A 22,824-nucleotide genomic window follows, 5' to 3' on the forward strand; every position below is an offset into this window, starting at 1 on the left:
AATCATTTATCAGTAGAATGTTTTCAGCCTGAAGTACCAAAAAATCGGTGAATTTTGTGATAGACGTTATGATCAAAAGAAGCCACTTCTGAAATCACATCAGATAGAGAAATATGGAAAAAGAAGACCTGCGTGTACCCTGAAAGTATAATAAGAGCACCAGGATGATAAATAAAATTGACCGAAAACACTATCTTTCTTTCTACATACCTGTATAACATCTTCAAGCGCATCATACTGCTCAGGAGGTCCGGTCCTGGCATCATCAGTAGCCTCAGCGAACTGCAGCCACTGCTCCAGCCGCCACAGGTCATTGTCCAACTGCTTCCAGTTACGCTCCGAGCACAGCGGACACGTCAGCCGGCCGGACTCACTGCGTTGGAGAACACAACGTGACAAACCGGACTAAAGTTAGCAAATAAAGCTATTTAAACGGGACTTTTGTGATTAAAATTATCAATGTTAGTCTAGTCTTTAAAAAGCCAAACTTAATGTTACTTTAATCTTTGAACAAACAGGACATCACAATTTTACAAAAATTGAATAAATATACTTTGTACATATAATAAATTGTATAAAACAGACAGAACTACACATGAACATATATTTTCCCATAGTAAAAAGCTAATAAAAACAGTGTAAAGTGCAGTGCAGATACACCAATAAATAAAAAGTGTAATTATTTCAATAACTACAGTAATACTGATTAATATCACATCATGCATATCGCATCCATTCCTGCTACACTGTGTCAGAGATCAATAAATTAAAAAGACACGACACATTCACAAAAATAAATACTTAAATCGAGATAAAAACAAATATTATTGTGTCAAGTAAAAATACACTATTGAATAATTTTAAAGTTATGAGGTAGATGTTTAATACTACTGATCTTATCTATAGTTATAGAAAACTAAAACTAATCCAATCTACTTCAGAACTACAATAAATACTAGTTCAAAAAATCTAAATATGTAGCAGAAATGTCTGTAATATTTGAACTACAAATATTAGGTAAGCAGTACTCACTGTTCGCACGTGAGCGCGTACGACGCTGAGTGGGGCAACCTATAGGACCAAAAACGCATGTGTTTAGAGCATGCCGGGTTAGGAAGCTGTTACACAAGTGACACCAACCGTGATAAAATCGATACGCCAGTGTGTACGAGCCCTTATGGCGTGATACATTTAGTGCTCAAGATTCACAGTGGAAAGAAAACTCGATAGGAAATCAATCGAGTTTGAGTAAATTAGATTTTAAAAGTGCTTAGAAAGTTTTTTTTGGGGCTTCATTCAGTATCAACAGAAAAAGGCAAAAAAGATATTGATAGATTTTGTAAAGGACAAACAATTTTGGTTTAACAGTAGGCACAATTTGTGACTTAAAATCTTGGCGTATCTATATTTTATCATTTAGTCTGTGTACTCCACGGCATTTAAAATTTTATCTTAGAATATTCAGTCTTTTATTTTATTTACAACTACTGAGATCACCTTTACATTAATTTAATAGTCTTATAATTGAATCAATTAAATAAATAATACTGTTTATATTTGTGTATAATTAAATGCAACAAAAAAGTACAGTCAGCTTCACAAATGAATGCCAAATTGAGTCAATATTTTTTGGGTCCTTCGATCCAATTTTGAGTGTCGCCGACTGTACATCACCAATACAAAATTGACTGTTTGAGAACAGCTTTAAGCCCCGTCACCAATTGCCGATCAGTGCTATAAGTGCTACCATATAACAATCATCAAATAAACAACATTTAAGACTTTAATACACGGACATTTCATACAATGACGTCTTTGCTAAGAGGTGGCAGGTAAGAACATTTTTGTGGAAATAAAGAAATAGTGCAAAGAAGAATTTTATGTATTTTTACGGATTCCTCAAAAAGGAAACGGTGCTGGATTTACATCAAAATGCAATGTGCATATTTAAAGAAAATTCAGGTAGTCTTTTATCGAAGAAAGTGAAGAAGAAATCCTTGGTCTTTGTACATGACCACATTAAATGCAAAGGATAAATTTTATCAAAGCATTGCTATACACCGTCATCGACATGAAATGTCCAGAAAAAGAACGTTAGAATCAACTCGGATAGATACTCAAATTACACCAGACGCCAAAATTGCACATAATTACAGATGCACAAGATCCATAATCGCTTGCAACCTGACTCTTTGAGTAAACACTCACCTCAAGTTGTTGATTTGTAGTTCGCGTTTCTTCGCTTGGCTGAGCAGATCTTCGTAGGTAAGGGAGAGAGATTCAACTTGTTTGAGCATGGCCTCGTCTTCTGTGGCGTCGCATTCCGTCAGGAGTAGTTCTGAGAGATGCTTGGCGAGCTCCAGTGTCTGTCCAGGTTTGGCACCAGCTTTGGCTATTTCCTTGGCGGCAGTGGCAAGTTCGTCACTGCTCGCCTTCTCGTTAGGTTGTGTGTCTAGGGCAGTTCGGAGTGCGTCTAAAGCTTCTGAAGTCTCTTTGACAGCGATCGCTAGTTCTGCTCTATAGGTTTCCTTGGACGTGAGGGTATCTACTTGGAGGGCAGCGTCCGTTTCCCATTTGAGGGTGTCCACCTGAAGAAAAAAAATAATCAATAGTAAGATTCTAAATATTATAAGTTGGTATGGTATATGTTGGCTTACTCAAGGAAATGAAGTCAGAATCTGAGGTATTTAAATGATACATATGGTTAACAACAATTTTTATCAAAATAAGGTCCTATTTTCTATGACTTAACAATCCTAAAGATTTTACTCTATTTACCTGTACAGCAGAATCAACATCGCCGACGACCTCAGCACGCGCGAGGTCGAGCCTGGTCCTGACGTCCGCGAACAGAGCGCGGTACTCTGACACCATGTCCGACACTCCCGACACTGTCGACACTGCGGCCGCCAGTCGGTCTGCGTCTTCTACCAGCTCCTGGCATTCTAGGAGTTCTTGTTCGACACCCTGGAGAGAGGATACGACCATTTTAAAAATAGCTATATGAAAGAAGAGAAAAAGCCAAAAAATACTTTATGAAACAAAATTACTACGTTAACTTTACCAGCTGCTAATGCTATTTTGTACATTAACAAAATATTAAAATATGAAAATGTGTTCTTTAATGTGTCATGAATACTTACAGCAAGTTCTTTCAAAGCGGTGTCCTTGTCAAGCGGTGTGGGTGCAAGATGTAACGCTCTCGTCAGCCTTACATCGGCTTCAGCCAGCGCCACCACCGCCCGACCGTGTGCGGCCACGAACTGTCGGTGCTGATCCGCCCCGGCAGCCATGATCCGCGCGCGCAGCTGCTGCCAGCGCCGTACGCCCGCGCGGAGCCGCGCACCGTCGTCCGCTCCAACTCCTCGAAGCTCCACGCCTCGAGCCGCAGCTATACGGCTGTAAGCGTCCTCTAACCTCTTCACATCCCCTTCCAAACCATCCAAATCCTTTATCACAGCTTTAGAAACACTCTCGTCTTCAGGCTCGCCCCGTTGCTTCCTAGTCTCAATCTTCTCCACTCGCCTTTCAATAGATTCGAGTTTCTTCTCCACTTTAGGCAGTAACGAGTGCGCCAGTTCAGCGGATTTGCATATCTCTTTGAGCGCATTCTTTCGCAGTTCGGACATCTCACAGATGTTCTTCCATATCTTTTCTACAATGTCGACGCCAGTGTGAAGGTTGCGGAGGTCAAAGTTACCTTTGAGTACGTCAGGGTCGTTGAAAACAAGCTCGCAGAGGTTCAGAGTCTCTCCGACCTCTCCGCTTTGCTTTTCAATAACCTTGTGTATGTCATCGCGGTCTTTGAACTTTTCAGTAACAGCAGTAGTCGTTAGTTGCTCCAATACAACAGGAGTAGATAAGTTAGATTCTATGGAATGTAGATTAATCCTAATTTCAGTAAGCCGTACTTCTAGTTGCGAGATTGTTTCCAAGAGCTCGTTAATCTTAGCTATTCTTGATCTTCCAGTTTCTTGCATCTTGTACCACCGTTCTTGTATGTCTTTTAGTTGCTTAGATGTGTTTTTACTGTAAGACTTTTCGTCTTTCTTGGATAATTCGACTAGAGAGGAGCCAGTTTCAGTGAGCCATTCGAATTCACGTTCCTTCATTGCTGTTTCAGCTTGAACTTCGGAGTTTATCCTTCTGATCAAGTCTTGTGGATCAATAGCTCCAATTTCAGTGCTCTGAGTTGAAGCTTCCAGGCGTGTTTCCAGTGTGCTGATCCATTCAACAAATCGTGAGAGACGGGAATCGAATATCGTGTACACTTCTAACCTTTCCTGTAATCTGTGGATGATGATGGACAGCTGATGTTCCAGGTCGGCGCGCTGTTGTCGCAGCTGCCAGACCCTCTGGTTCACTAACCTAATGTCCTGAGGACTTAAACATTCCTTGAGTTGTTCCTGAATAACGCTGAGAGCTTCAATCTGTGTTTCAGTTTTAACAATCTTTATCCTTAACTCAGAGTACCTGTCGATAGCTTTCTTGAGCTGTGGCCTGGATAACTTATCTTCATCAGAGTAAGTCATGATTTCTTCTTGAGTCTTCGAGTACAGTTTGTGCAGTTCATTGTTCGTCAGGTTTTCGTATTCATTAATCAAGCCAAGTATCCTGTTGAGGAAGTCTCTCCACGTGTCGAGGCTAGCTTGGAGGTTATCGACCCGCTTAACAATGCCAGCGTACTCCATTCTCACAGATGTCGCGTAAGCTTCTTCCGTGAATTCGAGCACCTTCTTCAGGTCACTCAGCAATTTGTCAGATTGTCGTCTACCTTCAGGGATCTTGTCTGAGAGATTCTGTATCTTGGAAAGTATTTTCTGTATCCTCTTTATGTGTACGTATCTGAGTTGGAGCTTTTCCTTCTCTCGTTCCATTTCTTTGAGCCACCTAAGTAGTTCCGTGTAAACTTCTTTGTAGTCATCCCACGCGGCTATCCGAGTGCACACTTCATCGTGTCGTTCAACTATTCTGGCTAATGTCTCATTGTGTAGGTTCGTGAGCGTATCAAACTTATCTGCTAAGTCCCGGTTCCTTGTTTCTCTGTTCTCGTTCATGAGAACTGACCTCTGTGATGTCAGCAGGTTTTTATGGACCCTGCACAGTCGGCGGTGTTCCGTGAGGTTTTCGTAGTCAGCCGGTACTGAGCCAGATAAGAATGATTGCAGATCTATTAGGTATTCGTGCCAGAGTCTCAGCGCTGTCGCTGCGTCTCCAGACCTGACGAGTGCGGTGGATAGCCGATGGTAGTGGAGGAAGGTATCTCTGAACATGGCCTGCCATAGTTCTAAGATCCTCACTATCGAGTGTTCGTCTGAAACGTCTCTGTCAATGTCTGGGAGCTCAGCCTTCGCTGGGGCGATGTCTGCTTCGCTCTTACCGAGAGCTATTAAGTTATCACGAAGAGCGATCAGTTTGTCTTCGACTATTTCACCGTCTTCGTGCACAGGAGTCAGGTCCTGCAAAGAGAATGTAATATTTAGTACTTTGTTTATAGCTGTGTAAAAGCCAATCACCTAGTCATGATGAAATAGAGAGATTATATAACTGAAGAACAGCTACAAATAAGAGAACAAACTAACGATTGCAAATCATTGCATTACGAGTGGCTTGTTCAATCGGTTGTGAATCTAGGCAGCTGTGCGTGACAATTGATTTCTGATGGCTACAATTTATCAATAAGATCGCGACCACTCAGTATTTGCTGGTCACTGACCCAGATGTCTAATGTTATCTGCAAAAAACAATTTTATCGACTGTTTATGTTCTTGAGCCGTCTAGATTTGGTCAGCTCACTTGATTAGCTTCACGGATTTGTATTCAATCACGTTGAAAGCCTCAAGTGGGTCTTTTCTTTTTCTATTATTCTTTTTATACCTTACAAGTTTCTTTAAGTCCGCTAACTTTTTGATTTATTCCTGGAAGATCGCGTCATTGTATTTTCCTTCTATCACTGTAGTATTAAATAGTCGATCAATAACTATATCATGAAGAATTATGGGTGCAAAGTACGCGGCAATCAATACTGCCGTTATGTTCATAATAAATTCACGAGGGCACACAGACTCAGCCGTTACCGACAGCGAATATGGGCCGAATGCTATCTGTTTCGGAAATGCTGTATTATGCTGATTAGTGCATAACGGTTTAATAAGTGCACCTTTAGGTCCTTATCTGAGTCCTTCAATCAGTAAAAACCTTTTTGTAAGTTACTTTGTGGTGTGATATCTGTCACGATTTGCTTTATAATAAATTGTTTGACCTATCTATCTACCAGCGAACGTCCGTTTGAGTCATTCACACTATAGCGTCACAATTGAATTTATGTACTTGAGCAAATGATTTACAGACTAACTTATAAATCAAGGAGATAAAGAAATGTAAATGCGTAAGTATCTGACTAAGAATAGACTGGCAAGTTCATGGTACGAGAACAACGTATTTCAGTCAGTTATTGTTAGCATTTACTGCTTCCGTTGCGATTTTAACAAATAGGTACTATCTACATATGGGAATCTATCTTGTTCATGTAGACACTTGACTGCAATTTAGACACGATCGTCCCTTCTGTTAAATACCTTCCAAGAATGTCACCTAAAGAATTACTATCGTTAAGATCATGAAACTCACCTGTCTCATATCACACAGCTTCTCCTTCGCATGCTGTGCCTTAGCCCTGGCCAGCTGCCTGGCTTCACCCAGGTCAGCTAACGCCTGCACTGCACCGGCCACGAGCTGCAATCTTCGCGCCAGTGCATCAGCATCAGCTTGTAAGGCCCGGGACCCAGTTTCTGCGGCGACACGCGCAGCTAGAGAACGGAGTTCGGCTACGCGGGCCTCCTGTTCTAAGCATGCCTGGGGAAGAAGAAAGGTTTTTAAATTATAGTGTTTAATGAAGAGGTGACAGTGTGTTGTGATAATATAGAAGAGAACTGGACATAAAATACCAATAACTTATGTAAGTAAGAGCTTCAGCTGTTACTAAGATTAACTTGATAATATTTCATAATAAGAACAACCAATAGGCATTCATAAGCTCTGAGATTAATCGTAAAAAAAGCTGAAGAATATTTCATAATCAGAGAACGTAACACAAAAGAACAGATTTATAATTATACTAAGAAATAAACAGTACTCGTAAACTTAAATTACTACTGATGTGATGTTTCGTAAAGACCGTAGTTTACACGACAATTCTTTCATGCTATTCCGAATACTCACGGATATATCGCAATAGTAGTTGTCATTTGTAGCTCCCATAACAAGGAAATAAGAACAATGTGTTGGATTTGTTTTGGATTTGCGGTACAAGTCAGTTACCAAGTTAATTCGGAGACTCTATTAAACTGTCTTCGTTGCATTCACGAAAATGCTATTGTGATTCTATCATTGTACCGTACACCAATTAATTTTAACGTGAAATCCGTTTAATGAAACGAAAGTTTTACATAGAAGTCTATAGTTATTTTTCGTTCGTCGACATTTAAATCAATATTTGGTACTCAGGAAGTGATGGAATATAGTTGTTTTGTTTGGCTAAGAATAATATATTCCGCATGTTTTATCGTAATAAACATAATTAAGGTATTAGTATGCATAGGGTCATAGGACCAGGATTGGTTGGAGACCTCGTGACCTGGTTGCTTAATGCTCAATTGAGTTGATGCTCATTCCTCGGTTACATAATAGGACTATAGGAGTTAGGCTCAAATAGTAGGCTAGAGGAGTTATGAAATATTTAAGCCTGAATGTTACAGTGGCGAATTTTCCCATCCCCATTTTTTTCAGCGACACTCATAGGGACTAGCAAAGTTCAAAGTAAGCCGAGTAAAAAAAGAAAAATTACAAGTATCATACTTATTAGAATATACAATAAGCTACCATCTAACATTAAAGAACTACCTATGAGTAAATTTAAGAAGTCCCTCAGAAATTGGCTTATTGACAAATGTTTGTATACATTTAAAGAATACCTAGAGGAGAAATAGAATTGTAATAGAAATTTAGCTATTAGGCATCGTTCACACCAAACGTATTGTCCGCCGCTGACTGTGAGCGCGCGTTACGCAGTTTATTGCTTTTCCATATATATTGAAATTGTCGTTCACACCGAACCGACTATACGCTGTTACGTCGTCTGTTGTAGCTGACTTTCAGTAGCCGATTATTTTACTACGCGACTATGCACGGCGGACGCGGATTGGCTACGCGGACGCAGTTGCCGAATAGCGCCGCTCCACCGCGTACGCACCGCCGCTCCGCCGCGTCCGCACCGCCGCGCAGTGATGCCAGATTGGGGGGATTCCCCTCAAATTTGGGGGTATTTTCTGCCCACGGGGGATTTTTTGGGGGGAACAATCCTTTGGGGGGATCAGCGGGAAACTACACAAGAAACTGTAAGAATTTTCACTGTACATGAAATATTTTTATTGAGCCTAAGTTACTATGGACGTCTGACATTGTTCTTTTCGCAATTGTTTAAACGTGATTGATTTGATTATAATAAATAAGTGTTGATTACAGTACAAGTTGTTTTCCTCTTACCTTAAAGTAATTGTCAATCTTTCTTCTGACTGAATAGCACGTCGATAATTAGTGTCCCTTTTATATAAACTTATACGTATTAAAGATAGTAACTCATCGAATGTTTTTACTGTCATACGAAAATATTTCTTGAACTTATTTGGATAAAGTCTATATTCGAAATATAAAGTATGAAATTGACCAAGAAAACATCTCTTCAAATTTAAGGGATGTACCCACAATCTCTTCTTTTTATTATTTTCGTCTTCCTCTAGAGCTTCGCAAATGGCAACTATCTGAATGCGCATCATTTAATTGAAATATCAGTAAACGTCCGATTTTTTTAAAAATACACTAGTTTTATCGTATGGGAACCACGAGTGATCTCAGAGATCGTTTATAAAATACTACGAGCAACTTCAAATACTGAGCTCTTTTATGTGTAGAATAGTCGGCCGCTCAGCGTACGCATCTAGTGTGAACCTACACGAGCGTATTCTTTTGTTCACACATGTAGCGCATCGTACGCTATAGCCTATTGTCGGCTTGGTGAGTACGCGTACTGCAGATTGAGTCGACGTTCACACTGAGGCCGACTGTGAGTATACTCACAGTCAGCGGCGGACAATACGTTTGGTGTGAACAAGATTATAGGAAAACTTAAATATTTGCATGACTAATTTATAAGTCGAATATAGTGAAACCATTTTTTGTTATTGTATTTACCATCATAATGTACCTATATTCTAGCAAATAAATAAATTTCATTTCATTTTATTTCTTATATTTAAGAGTGGATATAAAGAGAAGTAAAGATTATGTTTATAAATTCAGTTCTTTATAAAGATGCAAGGTTATCAGAACAAATAAACAGAAAACAAAAATATGTTATCATATCCCACCGTGAAGTTAAAATATCTGCGCGTGTATTATCGTACCTAATAAAGATCCTCTTAGGTATTTCATACAAATGTTAGGTGTTATCAGTTTATCAGTCACGTTTCTACAATCCGCCTTTCATAGGATAATTGTTGCTAATCGTATTTCTACTAACTAATGCCATACTGTTATCGTTGGTGACCTAATTAAACTAAGTGCTTAATATATTTTTTTTTCTAATGGGTCGAATTCAAAAGCAATACCAAACTAATTTTAAAAAATATTTGTGTTTTTGTCTGTACCTATTCTATATTGTTTTAACTTCTGGAGAACTCATCTCTATTGGCTACTAAACAATAAAGCTATCGTTATATTTCGTTGAACGCGATAATCTCAGGATTTACTGGTGTAATTTGAAGATTTTATTTCAGTGTTATATAGCCAATTTATATAATTAAAGTCTGTAGGAAGACTACAGACTTTTTATCCGGGTGAACTAAGTAATTCCACCAGGCCCGGCGCCCTGACTTTATAAACCTAGTATGTCACACATAAACAAAATCGCACAGATCATCGATCGCGTATCATACCCATCTTGCACCGTACGCGCACGGAAACAGCTCGCTCGGAGAGAATTAGCCAGTTAGAGAGCTGTCTAATGGAGCATGTAATGCATTTGGCCGACATTGCGAACCATTGTGTTCGCGAAATTAAACTGTCCACTGCATTCTAGTAAAGGAAGTTATAAAGATGGGCTGCGTTTTCACGGATCAATTCGTGTTATGTATAATGATTGATTGATGATTTTTCGGTTGAACAGCTCAGTAGTTTGAAGTTTCCTCGCTGTTTCACACGATTCCGTTTGAAACAAAAATGTTAATATTGTGTTATGTACTATAGCTTCCGACATCCGTTACTCCGCGCATCCGGACAAAAAGTAATTTTCATCGATAAATGGTTTGAAAGAATTTTGGAAATCAGTTCAGACTTTTCAACTTTAGGATATTATTTTTGAGAAGATACTCCCATGCGACAAAATGGATTGTCTATTCATGAACGTTAAATAAAATTGATTTTGAAAAAACGCAACAATCTTCCTATAAGTTTTCGCGGAAAAATCTCATGTCGTAAGTGGTGCCGGATATCCGCTAGAAACGTAAACCGGAGCTATCTCCGGTCGGCAATGTGATTAGTGCTAAAGAAATTAGCAAGTTGTTGTGCTCGTTGCAATAGTTTACAATTCAAATAATGGCGGGACCGTCTGACTGTGCTTAGATAAATAAAGTTTACTTGCAGAGAAAGCCTTTTGGGATGTCCGTCAATGCTGTACCACTTCTATACATGACTAGCCGTTATACCGCGGTTTCACCCGCCTCCCGTGGAAACTACTGCCCGTACCGGGATAACATACAACCTATGTTACTCTGGAAGAGTGATACATAAGTAAAGGATGGACTTGTTGTACGGTATGTAGACAGGCCATGCCCAAGTAGTTTCATAACTGAATCAAACTTGTCTATTTCACTTCCCGGAATCCACGAATTTTAGGAATGACGTCACATTTTTGCCCTTAACATGGAAAATTTTGTTAAAAACTACTTAATCTGTAACATTGAAATACATGTGGTTATTTAAAGAAATCTGTCTATCAACGAGGAAGCGATACTTGTGTAATCACGACCTTGTACTTACTAGATAACATATTGTCGTCACCGTAAATATTATGTTTGATTATAAAACGAAACGTTTTAGCTATAAAACGGTTTTGTGCACGTTTTTAAACTTAATCTTAAATAAACCTGTTTACCTTATAAATACGTAAAACTTTTAAAATATTCACTGAATATTAAAATCAACAGGTTTAGGTAATTTTAAAGTAGGTATCAATTAATTAAAATATTGAGCATCTTTGAAAATGTCAGAACATCACGAACACTTTACAGTTGACTGCATTTTCAGGTTTAGTTTCAGTTTATTCTGCTATCAATTTCAAACTACAAAAATATATATGAATGAGATGAGATATGAATGAGAAACGTACTTAGAAGCACTAAGTAAGCAACACTTATAGATTCAGAGATATCACGCAATTAAACGCATGATTACTCAAATTTCTATCTAATCTAAATTAACAATCACATTCATTAGCTGCACAGAATTCCTCAGATCAATACTTAGTGATTATAACTACACAGTGGATCGGCGCGTGCGCACCGCATTCCTGTGCGTTAGATCATATCCGCAGCGCATCTGTGCTCTTTCACGGTAGCGAAATAGATATGCAGCTTGTAAATCGATATTGTATATTGAGAAGATCCGGTTGAGGAAATTGTATTACAATGTATAGGATATCTACAGACTTAATACCTTAAGAAAAGTACCTCCACATTTCTTATTTGTATCTATATTTTTGGTAAAAGAAGTAACTAACTTCCCGGTGAGGCCATCTTTTATACAATATTTCATGGACGAGAAATAAATACTTAGATAGGTATATCATGGTGTAAAATTATGTAGGTTTAAGTTATTATCATTTGAGCCCTTTAACCAATATAAGTAACCTTCAGGATGCCTTGTCAATGTAAATATGTATGAATGTAGGTACGTAAGTGACTATACATTATTTATAATTTAAAGTAGAATGTCTGGAGCATATATTGTTATCAAGTAAAGTCATCGTGGCGTCTGTGAGAAATATTCTAATGTATGCAATTTTAATGATTTTCTATCCACGTAAGGGCGCATCATGTGTGTGATTTAATTTTCAGGTATATTACAGTTAACGTAGTGTAGGACGTCCTCAGGCACGGTGGAGTGATGACTTGCGCAAGACGGCTGGCAGGAGCTGGATGCGAGAAGCCGAAAATCGATCTCAGTGGCGTGCACTTGGAGAGGCCTATGTCCAGCAGTGGACTGCGATAGGCTGATGATGATATTACAGTTATTATAGACATAGGTACTAGTCAGAAGATTTTGGAAGGGATTTTTATTAAGTAAAGGATTTACCTAAGTGTTTTGCTGGAAAACTACTTTAAATTGCAAAATAAGTATTATGTCACTTATGTCATATCACATACACGTGACTTCTTTGTATTTATAGCTTAAACTGTCATACCTATGGATAACAACAAGCTTTATTATAAGGAAAATAAGGCATGCCCACTATGACTATATAAATATTGATGGCAACCGGAAAATATAGGGCCCATGTGGGACACTATCAACTTCCACTAAGTACTTACAATAATTAAAACAAGCCTATACACTCTTCGTGTAATTAAAAGGGTCAATAATATAAACAATGAGACTCGATTGTCATTTGTTAATTACTATATAAAGCATTGTTTGTTGACAAAAACTGCTGATTAGAATTTTGTTGAAAAATAAAGATATAGGTACTTTTATTTTGACCCAGATTTACGCAGAAATACGCATCATTAAATAAATTCACTCAAACGCCTATGAACACTTTTTAACCAAATTGGTGTCAATCAAATTCGGATAATTCTAAGTATATTTTAAACTCCAATGGCTGATAAAAAGTTGAACGTGATAAAAACATCTTGAAGAAACCTGGACTACTAAGTCTGAAATCACCAACCCGCATTGAGCAACCGTGGTGATTAATGAATCCTTCTCCGTGTGAGAGGAGGCCTGTGCCCAGCAGTGGGACGATAAAAAGGCTGTAACGTAACGTTAATTTGGAACTGGCAAATTAGGTGTTCACATTATTGCACATTCCGCTAGCTTACCCAAACAAAACACTACCGTCCAATCGTGTACTACATTACCTAAGCTGCGTTTACACGTTACTTCACTCTGAACCGGTCAACTACAAACACAGCACAGTTCTCACGGTATCACACGCCATACAATTTCAAACACAATTGGCTACAGTAAAAGTGATTTTAGCTGTTTCATTAGCTTTCATTATACTTTCACTTCAGTTAGTGAACGTGAGAGTTATTCTAATGATGGTCGAAAATCATGTGCCATATTAGGAGGCTATATATTATGCTATGTAAAGTTTCACTACCCTAAAAGAACTATGTAGTTGCTAATTGAAGTATGTCATCTGCCCAAATATATGAAAATTAAATTGAAAAATGTATGCCGTTGCTTACAACGGCTATAAACTACAATTACTCAACATCCGTTTGATAGCAATTGTTTTATCATTCAGAATGACACAATACATTGGCAAATTATTATTTTTACTCATTTTTCTGAAATCTGTACTATGCAGAAACTAATATGACAAAGAATCTCCATTCCTTAAGGCGAGGAAGTGGTCAACAATAATTCCATAACCGGCACGCGCATCTAAGGCGCCAAAAGGGGTCGGAGCGTCTGAGCGGGGCGAGGATAACAATACGCGCGCTAGCTTATAACTAAAAGTCGTAAGCGACAAAATGGTTTTGTAATTTTAATATTTAGAAATGATAATTTAATAAAAATTCCTACTACCATTTTAAAGAGTATGTATATACTCAACTACTAAAAAAGTTAAGAGGCTTAAATCGGTCCCGTTTGCCCATAATATGTGAATTTCTTTTTAAAAAGAGGTATGTTTGATATATTTTTCTCTGTTATAAAAGTTACCTAATCATGTTTCTACAACTAACAAAATAAGGCTTATATCATGAACTTTCAGGTAACCAAGTTGTATTTTGATCCGTTTTGTATTTACTGAGAAAAATTGACATCCTTGGCGCCAAAAATTCCAATTCGTCCTCTTAACGAATAGTAGGACATGGTAACATTTTATCAAAATCCGTTGATCAGTTTCGCAGCTCAAGAATCCACTTTATGTCCGGATGACTGGACCGCACAAAAGGGGAGTCTTACGAATCAAAAGTCAAGTTAAAAATACGCACATAATCACGAACATTAGTCATTACTGAGTAATCGTTCGTCCTAAATTAAATTAAAGTGTATCGCGATATATTAATGGAACGGGCACGCCTGTGCAGCCAATTCGCTTAATGGAAGCCAGGTTGAAACTACCCAGACATGCGACGGAGTATATTTGTATCGAACTGAAAGAAAGTGTTTTGAAAGCTTTCAGATATCTTTATTGGTATTATGTACATTAAGTGTAACAATTAAAAGGGATCATGTGTTTTAAATGCCCTATTTAAATGAATTAACAGACTCACACACATGTACCTGCCTAACTTAAGAATGGCAATTTTACTCACGTGTCTAATGTACCTTTCCTTTTCCCAACTATGTTGGGGTCGGCTTCCAGTCTAACAGGATGCAGCTGAGTACCAATGTTTAACAAGGAGCGACTGTATATCTGGTCTCCTCAGGCCAGTTGCCCGGGCAACCCAATACCCGTAGCTAATACTGGTTGTCAGACTTACTGGCTTCTGACTACCCGTGCTGCTAAAGATGTTCATTGACAACCCTACCTATATAAATGTAATAATATGTACCTATGTAATAACAGTTTTATTGGTCACAATAGCATCTTAAGAATTGACATAAAAATCTGGTACTTCTCTATTCCTAACTCGTGTTTTTGTTAAGCCTTAGTTAAGCTATCAACCATAATCTGTTGGTTTAAGCCCATGTAAGTGATATTGATTGATTACCGCCGCGGTGGGCCGCACGAACTTTGTTAAGCAAGGGCGCTGTATCGCGCCCGCAATTAAGACGTTCCGTTGTTTCTGACATAGAATTAGGGAAGAATAGACATGAACAGACATTTAAGGAGTTTTACTGTATTTGTGGTAAGACGCTAGAGTAACTGTCAGATTAGGATAAAGTTCAACATTTTATTGAGCGAAGAATAATTTTGTGACGTAGGTTATTTATTTAATTATACTACATTTTTTTATTTTATGATAGAAAATACGTGTTTCAAATAAGTTTATTATCTAGCAAAAATACATCACATATGTATTTCGTTATATTTATCTGTTTACTCATTTTCCTTAGTTATAAGTACACACAGGGGACGTTGCAACCATTTTCCACAATTCCACGGTAACATTAGGACCGGAAATTCAACAATACATTGCAATTTTAATTGACTGAACGATGATGGCATCCTTTAAACCGGTTTCTGTCTTGGCTCAGTTTAATTAGTTAACACAGCATTTGTATGCAACTGATAATCCCTAAGTGTTTACCTACTTTATTTATTTCGTGTAAATAAAACAATGCAATTTTGTACTGCAAAAAATCAACACACACTTGTTTTTGGACTTAGAATACATTTTACGATATTACTTGTACTTATTTTACTTGTCTTGTCAAAATTCTTTATTTAGGTACTCAAGTTCAAAAACACCTTTTCAGGTTAATATTGTCACAACAGCAAAGGTAAAGTGCCGTACTTCTCAGAATTACTGTCCAAACACAGGTTTATGTCCTCACTTAACGATCTGTGCTGGTTATTTATAGCTTACTTTAACTTAGTGCGAAACCGTTTCGGTTATAAACAGCAATTTTTCTCTCAACTTCCCAAGGTTCAGGTTCTAAAATCATAACGGTCTTGTTTCGTAATTGTGAACGCTTTTTTGTGGCTACTTATGAAGTAAGCAGTCAGTCAAGATTTAAGATGAGTCAGACTAAATTCAATGGAATAGACTACGCTAATTTCATTGCAGAGCCAAAAACTCAAAACCAATTCACACCTTTATGAAGAATTCCTAAGCGCATTCATGGACCGATAGCAGCTAGAGAACATACATATTTGAAGGAAGGTCGCAATATTTCTACTAGGTTACCAGCCCATCTTGATTCCTCAAAGCAATAAATAAACCTTTATAAGCATCACGACTTGTCACAGTCCAGTTTTTATACATATTAAGCATATCGGCTCACTTAATAAGTATAAAAAACATATTTATCGTCTACGCCTCTTCCTTATTATGGTGTTGAGAAATCTTAGCTTTTCTAAGTAGTGACAGATCACGTTGGCACGGTTAAGCTTGAGTAGTAATTAGTAGTACTTAGATGAAAAGAGTGCACAGGTGATCAGTTCTGGCTTCCTGCCTAAAAACTATCAGTACACACACACAGTACAGTAGTATAGGACATGGTTGTCAAATTGTAAAATGAGAGTTTATATAAGAATGATTTAGCTAGCGGAATTCGTGGTACTTAGATTCAAATTGATTGTAGATTTCTTGGTTATAAAATATATTAAATCTTTCGTTTTCTTTCGAGTGTAAACTGCATGCTTACGTCAACTTTAAATACAAGCTAACAATTTGAGAAGTAACCTTCGGAGGATTTCGGTGTTTATTAATACATTTCAAAATTAGAACGCATCGCTAACCAATGGCGAAGCTTGCTTACTTTTCGCGCCTCTTGCGTCATCTTGCAGACGATTCGCTGTCAAAATATGATTCGGTGAAGCTCGGATCACGGGATTTATATGCAATGCGCGTAGGCAGAAGAATTTAACCACACAGCTTTAAATGGATGTCTGCGTTTTATTGTGTAGAATATTTGGATACATTTAATTACTTCCTACATTTCAAATCAGTCAAAATAAATCGTTTTCAAATGTTCTTTCAATACCAAAAAACATAAAGTTAAACTGCAAATAGGTATGACGAATAACTAAAGCATAGTCTAAAAATAGTTCTTACGCATACTTTCAGACTTAGACAATACCTATCTAATTTACAAAACAATGCCATTTTGTAACATATTTGTTCTTGAAAAATGAAAATCAGCACTTTTGTGATAGGTATCTCTAGAGTTCAATAGAGTACCCTACATTAACACGCGTTTGTCTAAATGTGCTAACTATTCAAAATGGTAAAATCGACCTACATTACGAGCAAACAAATACACGTACAACGCATAATTAGCAAGTTAATACAAATACTCGAAATAGTGTGGGTACCTACTGATAAAAATTGTTTAATTAGGAAAAATAATAAATATGACGATATCAGAAACGGAAAAGGTTTATCCGTTTTTGTTACTAACGTCGTCGATTTATTTAAAAAAATTGTTATCTGAAGCTGAGCTTACATATTTTTATTTATTTCTACCTAGATTCTAGGCATCAGTCTTGGTAGGTTTACTGCCTAAGTGTTAATAGACTCTAAATACAATAAGTGCCTAACCTTCAGTATTTGACTAATATGTTTAAAAGAATTTTGTAAACATTATCAATATTATATCAATCCTAATTTAATTATTCTTGTGGCGTCGAGTATCGATAACATAAAAAAGACATGGTTTATATTCTTCATTATACATATATATAAAAACAAAATAAGCCGTTGAATTGGGTAAATTAAGTAAAAAAAAACTAAATTAATAACATATGGTGAAAAACAACCTATTTACTACCGGTTGCTTACGAGTAGATCAAGTTAAATTCAATAATATTTACGAATTCAATATTATTTAGTTCAAAACAATCATGAACAGGTTAATAGTATAATTTAGAGATTATCTAACAAACAATTTAAGCCATAATATTGATTCACGTTTCTGCAATCAACAACTGAAGTGCAACGGTCGTGCAACAACTTTGATGTAAAGTTACGTAACTGTGCTACTTTCTTATGCCGTGTCTAGACGTTCATAGAGCTACAGGATAGTGTCCTTGGCAAGTTAGCTCCGTGATAATCGCAATGGCATCGCCATTAATGTTTGTTTTTAATTATGTTTGACTTTGAAAACTTCGAATAGCTTGAACACGCGTGTATTTATTATACGATTAGAATTAATCATGTTTATGGGAAAGTCTGGATAATTGATACAGCAGTAGAAAATTGGCTACAATTTGCTTTATACTTAAACCAAAACTTGTACGCGGTTATGATTAATTTACTTACTGCATCAAAAACCCTGAGGTCCCGGGTAGTCAGAAACCAGTAAGTCTGACAACCGCTCTTACCAAGAGGTATTGGGTTGCCTGGGTAACTAGGTTATGGAGGTCAGATAGGCAGCCGCTCCTTGCAAATCACTGGTACTCAGCTGCATCAGGTTGGACTGGAAGCTGACCCCAACATAATTGGATAAAGGCTAGTCGGATGACGTTAAGGGCAATACTAAATAATACAAGTACGAAATAGCGCAACTAAATACGAAAAAATAAGAAAAACTACAACTCAGATACTTAAGTAAATTCTAAATTCCCTAAAAACTTTCCTTGTCACCCTGCCAGCTTAATTAAAGAAGAAGCTTAAAATTAATAATAATAATAATAAGCCCCGCAGGGCATCTGAGGCGGATGACGGGGAGTAGCGACCCCGCGGGGCTATATATCCGAGTGCTCCAGGGAGAGTATACTGTCCCCCATCTCCGGCCTGCCGGAGTGAAGCATGACGGGGGATAGGTCTCCCGCCTCTTGGCTTGCCTTCATCGGCCGGTCAGAGTGGAGTCGCTAGAGCAAGGTTAGTCCTGCTCGGAGGGTAGGTGCCTCGTGGTAAGTGGCGAGTGGGCCGGTGATGCTGGACCCACAGGGAGCGCGTGATCTGCGTTTAAAGTCCGCCGAGGTATCCTCACCCTTCTCAGCCGCTCATGTCCCTGTTGCCCTCTTGTTGCTTTTCAGTGACAGATTCCCGGGGGCCCAGTAAGTGAGTTGGCGAGTCTCCACCTGCCATTTTAACATGTATTTAATACATTGTCATCGGCAGGTGCCATAGCTCCCGTAGTTTCCCCATTCCTAGTCCATTAGCATCCCATCACAATAGCCTAAGTAGTTTTCATCTATAGTTAGCAATAGTTTAGCACAGAACCGGGGATTGTCCTTGGGTACATTTCTATAGTGTATACAGGGATAATCGTCCGTTTTGTGTCACCATTTCATTAAAGTTGTCTCAAAAGGGCTTCAGCGTGTTGGCTTCGGCCCCATGTTCGCCTCCCAAAAATCCGGGACTCTATAGTCCCGAGGTCTGGAAGAGACATACATTTATAATAATAATAATAATGTCGCGACACCTTTTCACACACGGTCGGTTAGCCCCATGGTAAGTTATTTATTAACTTGTGTTATGGGTGCTAACACAACTGATAAACTACATATAGCTACATATATACATATTTATAAATACATATAGTAACACCCAGACCACGGCCAACAAGCATGCTCATCACACAAATATCGACCGAACCGGGAATCGAACCCGGGACCTCAGGTTCGGCAGTCCGGCTTGGTGGCCTTTGCGCATTTTCAATTAGTTTTTGAACAAATTTTCTTTGTAGCAAGTCTGTGACCACGAAAACATGCTAATTGCTACTGCAGATATAATTTGGTGCCACAAACCATAACCTTGGGTTTGTTCTGACAAATTAACCGAACTTAGCGTAATTGTTACGAGATGAAGTAAATAAGTACCTATCTTAAATTATTTTAAAGCTGTCATTAAAGGTGTTGAGACAAACTAGTGAATTTATCGTTATTTGTGTTCATGAATTTCTAGTGTGTTATTGTAACTACAATTTTTTTTACTTGTGTACTTTATGGAAGGTAGAAATTGTATTAAATATATTGAAAATTGGTATTACCAGAAAGCTAGATCTCATTATTCTTTTTTTAAGATTAGAGAACCACAACGAATTTCCTTGGAATGCGTTTAAAATCGCACGTGCTTCCAGTTATACTATTATAATACAAAATACCTAAGACGTAGTTCATCTAAGATACACGCTGATAAGGTTTAATACCCATTGAGTATTCAAGGCTCTTTATCAGATGGAAATATTAGCTCATTGTAAGACTATTATTACTGTGAAAATGAATAACAGTAAACCAAAGAATAATAAGTACCTACTTGTTAGAACTAGTAACCGTTTCGGGTTAGACCTGTCACTTTTTATGCACTATTGAAATCCTTAACCTAGATTATTATGTATTTATGACGCAATAAGTACTAAATGTACCCGTGAGGTAAGATTACATAGTCACGTTTATAAATAACAGTACCAAAAGTTAACTGTGAGGAAAACAGGATAAAACTTCAATAATATTATGAGTTGCACGATATAACTAAATCTATATTAATATAGTTATTTTTTTGTTTTCACCCAAAATGTTCAGAAACTACTGAACAGATTTGAAAAATTCTTTCACTATTGGAAAGCTAAACTCTTACCGAGTAACATAAGCTATATTTTATCCTAGTACAGGCAGCGGTTCCCACGGGACGAGGGTGAAACCTCGGAAAATCGCCTAATATTCTATAAAACGATATAGCTTACAAAAAACGGTTTTCATCAAAACTAGACGTAACAATAACGACCTCATGATTGACCCCTTAAAAGAGACAGAGCTCCCAAATAGGACATCTCCCTCTATGCACAAGGGAACTATCGTTCCCTTTATAGCTCTACATCCGCAGTTATCCTGTTATTCTCATACTCTAGTACTTAGTTATATTATTTTTAGACTGAAAATTATATCAGAAATATTAGCAGTGAATATTTTCGTCGCGTATTTCCTCTGGCTTGATCGTGCGATGATCTCACCGGCTGCTATTTGCACAGATTACAATGAACTTTGCATTTAACTGAAGATATTCATACTAGCTATAAAACCTGCTTGCTGATAAATATTTAATTTGTAGACTAGACTGAGTGACGCTAATACCTTTGCTATAAACAATAATAAATCATCTATTCTGATACGAATTTAAAAATGTTTTTTTTTCGAACAGTAACTAAATATAAGTTAGGGTTGTAACGTCATGTTTCAGATATATCGATATATTTAATTTTGGTAAATACTTTTCACATATGTATTGAGATTGGATATTTTTCAGCTGTGAGAAAAGAGTTAAAAGTTTGCATATGACACTGAGGGTAGAAGAAGAGACGAATGATAGACGTGGTAGAATGTTAATCGCGCGCCTTAATGTGAATTTTGGTACGCAAGATGACGATAATATACCTATGTACTAAATAAGTAAATCTTGTATCTGATTAGATTACACTGAAGGACTTTAGCGTACAACTTATAAATAATATTTGCCTAGCGAGTATTAAAAAATGATTGATGATTACCTCCTGAAGTGACATCTTTGTGAATAAATCACACCGTGATCCCGTGACACATATTCCTTATCACTTCACAACAACACGACTATATCTCACTATTGACAATATCATGGCACTCAATCATTTCGCATTGCACTACTTCTTTAAATACACTTAATTATAAAAACGTCGATATATTTAATACACACTGTATACACTCACTAATAATTTAAACAGTAATTAAAAATCGATTGTAGAATTTAAGCTCGTAATTTAAATAAATATGCCGTTAATCACTTTATTTACATTTGAGGGTAAGTTTAACTTAATTAGTTGATTAAATATTTGTTTTGGTTCGTTTATATTTATTTTAGCAAATAAACATACGACTCCCGCTTATTTTTGAAGCTCTATGGTAGCATCACATCACCGTTGATTCAATTCGAATGCGGAATTCAAATTTTACAAATTTGGAACATCGCTTACAATGGAGTCACGGCCGAGTCTCAAGGTCGACATTGTATGCAGTTGCTGCTTTTATCGCCTAATGATCAAATGAAATTATGCATAGTCAACAACCTGAGCATTGTTTCACGCGGCGTGTGTGACCTTGGTGGTTATCGATTTGACACTTCGTATTAAATATATTCGATTATTCGAGTAATGTTTCGAGTTTGTTCGTTTGTTTGGCAGACGTCCCGCGAGTCGGACGTCCGCGAGGCGACTGGCGGTTGGCTGGTCGTATTATCACTCGCGTTATCAGCGCACTTTTATTGTGACTGTTCATAAAGTTTCACTTCATTAAAGTCGCCTTATCTTATGTTTTTGCACTACGAAGTGCTACATTATACCTCATTAAAATAACTGGATTCCACCGAATTTTGTTTAGAAACAGTTTTTATCACATTTTCTATTTTCTGAATTTTACATGTAAAGTTTTTCAGGCTCCTGTCAGAACTTGTTATAAAGTTACTTCAACCTGACACTCTGGAGTGCTTCCAATAAATTAGGCATCGCTAGATTTGTTTTTAGCACGCGACTAATAAACTACCCGAATTAGATATTAAAGTAAAGATAAAAGCCGTTTATACAGGATTTAAAACAGTTATGATAATAATTATAACTGCAAGTCTATTTAATAAATAAATCAGAATAAAATAACACTTGAAATAATTTATTTTCTGTTTACGTAAAATTAATTATAGTAAGTTTAAAGTGGAAATATAAACTTTATTTACTTACTATTTTGAGCTGTAGGTATTTTATTACAGCATATCAATCAAACAGTCTAGAGGTAAAATATTTTGGCAAAATGTCTGACGGTTTGTCTAACTGTTTCACACAATTTAAGCGGTTCAAGCACCGCTCGTTCACGCATTTTGATTACAGAACAATGAAACTACGGAGTTTTGAGATGTCTTGTTTTTACATAACAACTAAGTTAGATATGAGATTCGTTAGATA

At 37.3% G+C, this 22,824-nt stretch overlaps 1 protein-coding gene across 8 annotated transcripts in view; it reads right to left on the reverse strand.

Annotated features, from left to right (window-relative positions):
* The window catches only part of LOC124629730 (muscle-specific protein 300 kDa-like), a 170,206-nt gene that overhangs the window by 3,591 nt on the left and 143,791 nt on the right, over window positions 1-22,824 (reverse strand). For 7 of the 8 annotated variants that reach the window (XR_006984319.1, XM_047163253.1, XM_047163257.1 and 4 more), the window contains 6 exons: window positions 6,631-6,855; window positions 3,144-5,459; window positions 2,779-2,967; window positions 2,209-2,588; window positions 1,033-1,071; window positions 211-373 (listed from right to left, as the gene is read on the reverse strand). Coding sequence is in view for 7 of the 8 variants with exons in the window: in XM_047163253.1 (XP_047019209.1) it covers window positions 211-373; window positions 1,033-1,071; window positions 2,209-2,588; window positions 2,779-2,967; window positions 3,144-5,459; window positions 6,631-6,855 (3,312 nt within the window). In the remaining variant the exon portion in view is untranslated. The remainder of the gene's footprint in view (window positions 1-210; window positions 374-1,032; window positions 1,072-2,208; window positions 2,589-2,778; window positions 2,968-3,143; window positions 5,460-6,630; window positions 6,856-22,824) is intronic. The other variant, XM_047163254.1, reaches the window with a different exon arrangement.

The sequence above is a fragment of the Helicoverpa zea genome, chromosome 4 (genome assembly GCF_022581195.2).
Source record: "Helicoverpa zea isolate HzStark_Cry1AcR chromosome 4, ilHelZeax1.1, whole genome shotgun sequence".
Lineage (NCBI taxonomy): Eukaryota > Metazoa > Arthropoda > Insecta > Lepidoptera > Noctuidae > Helicoverpa > Helicoverpa zea.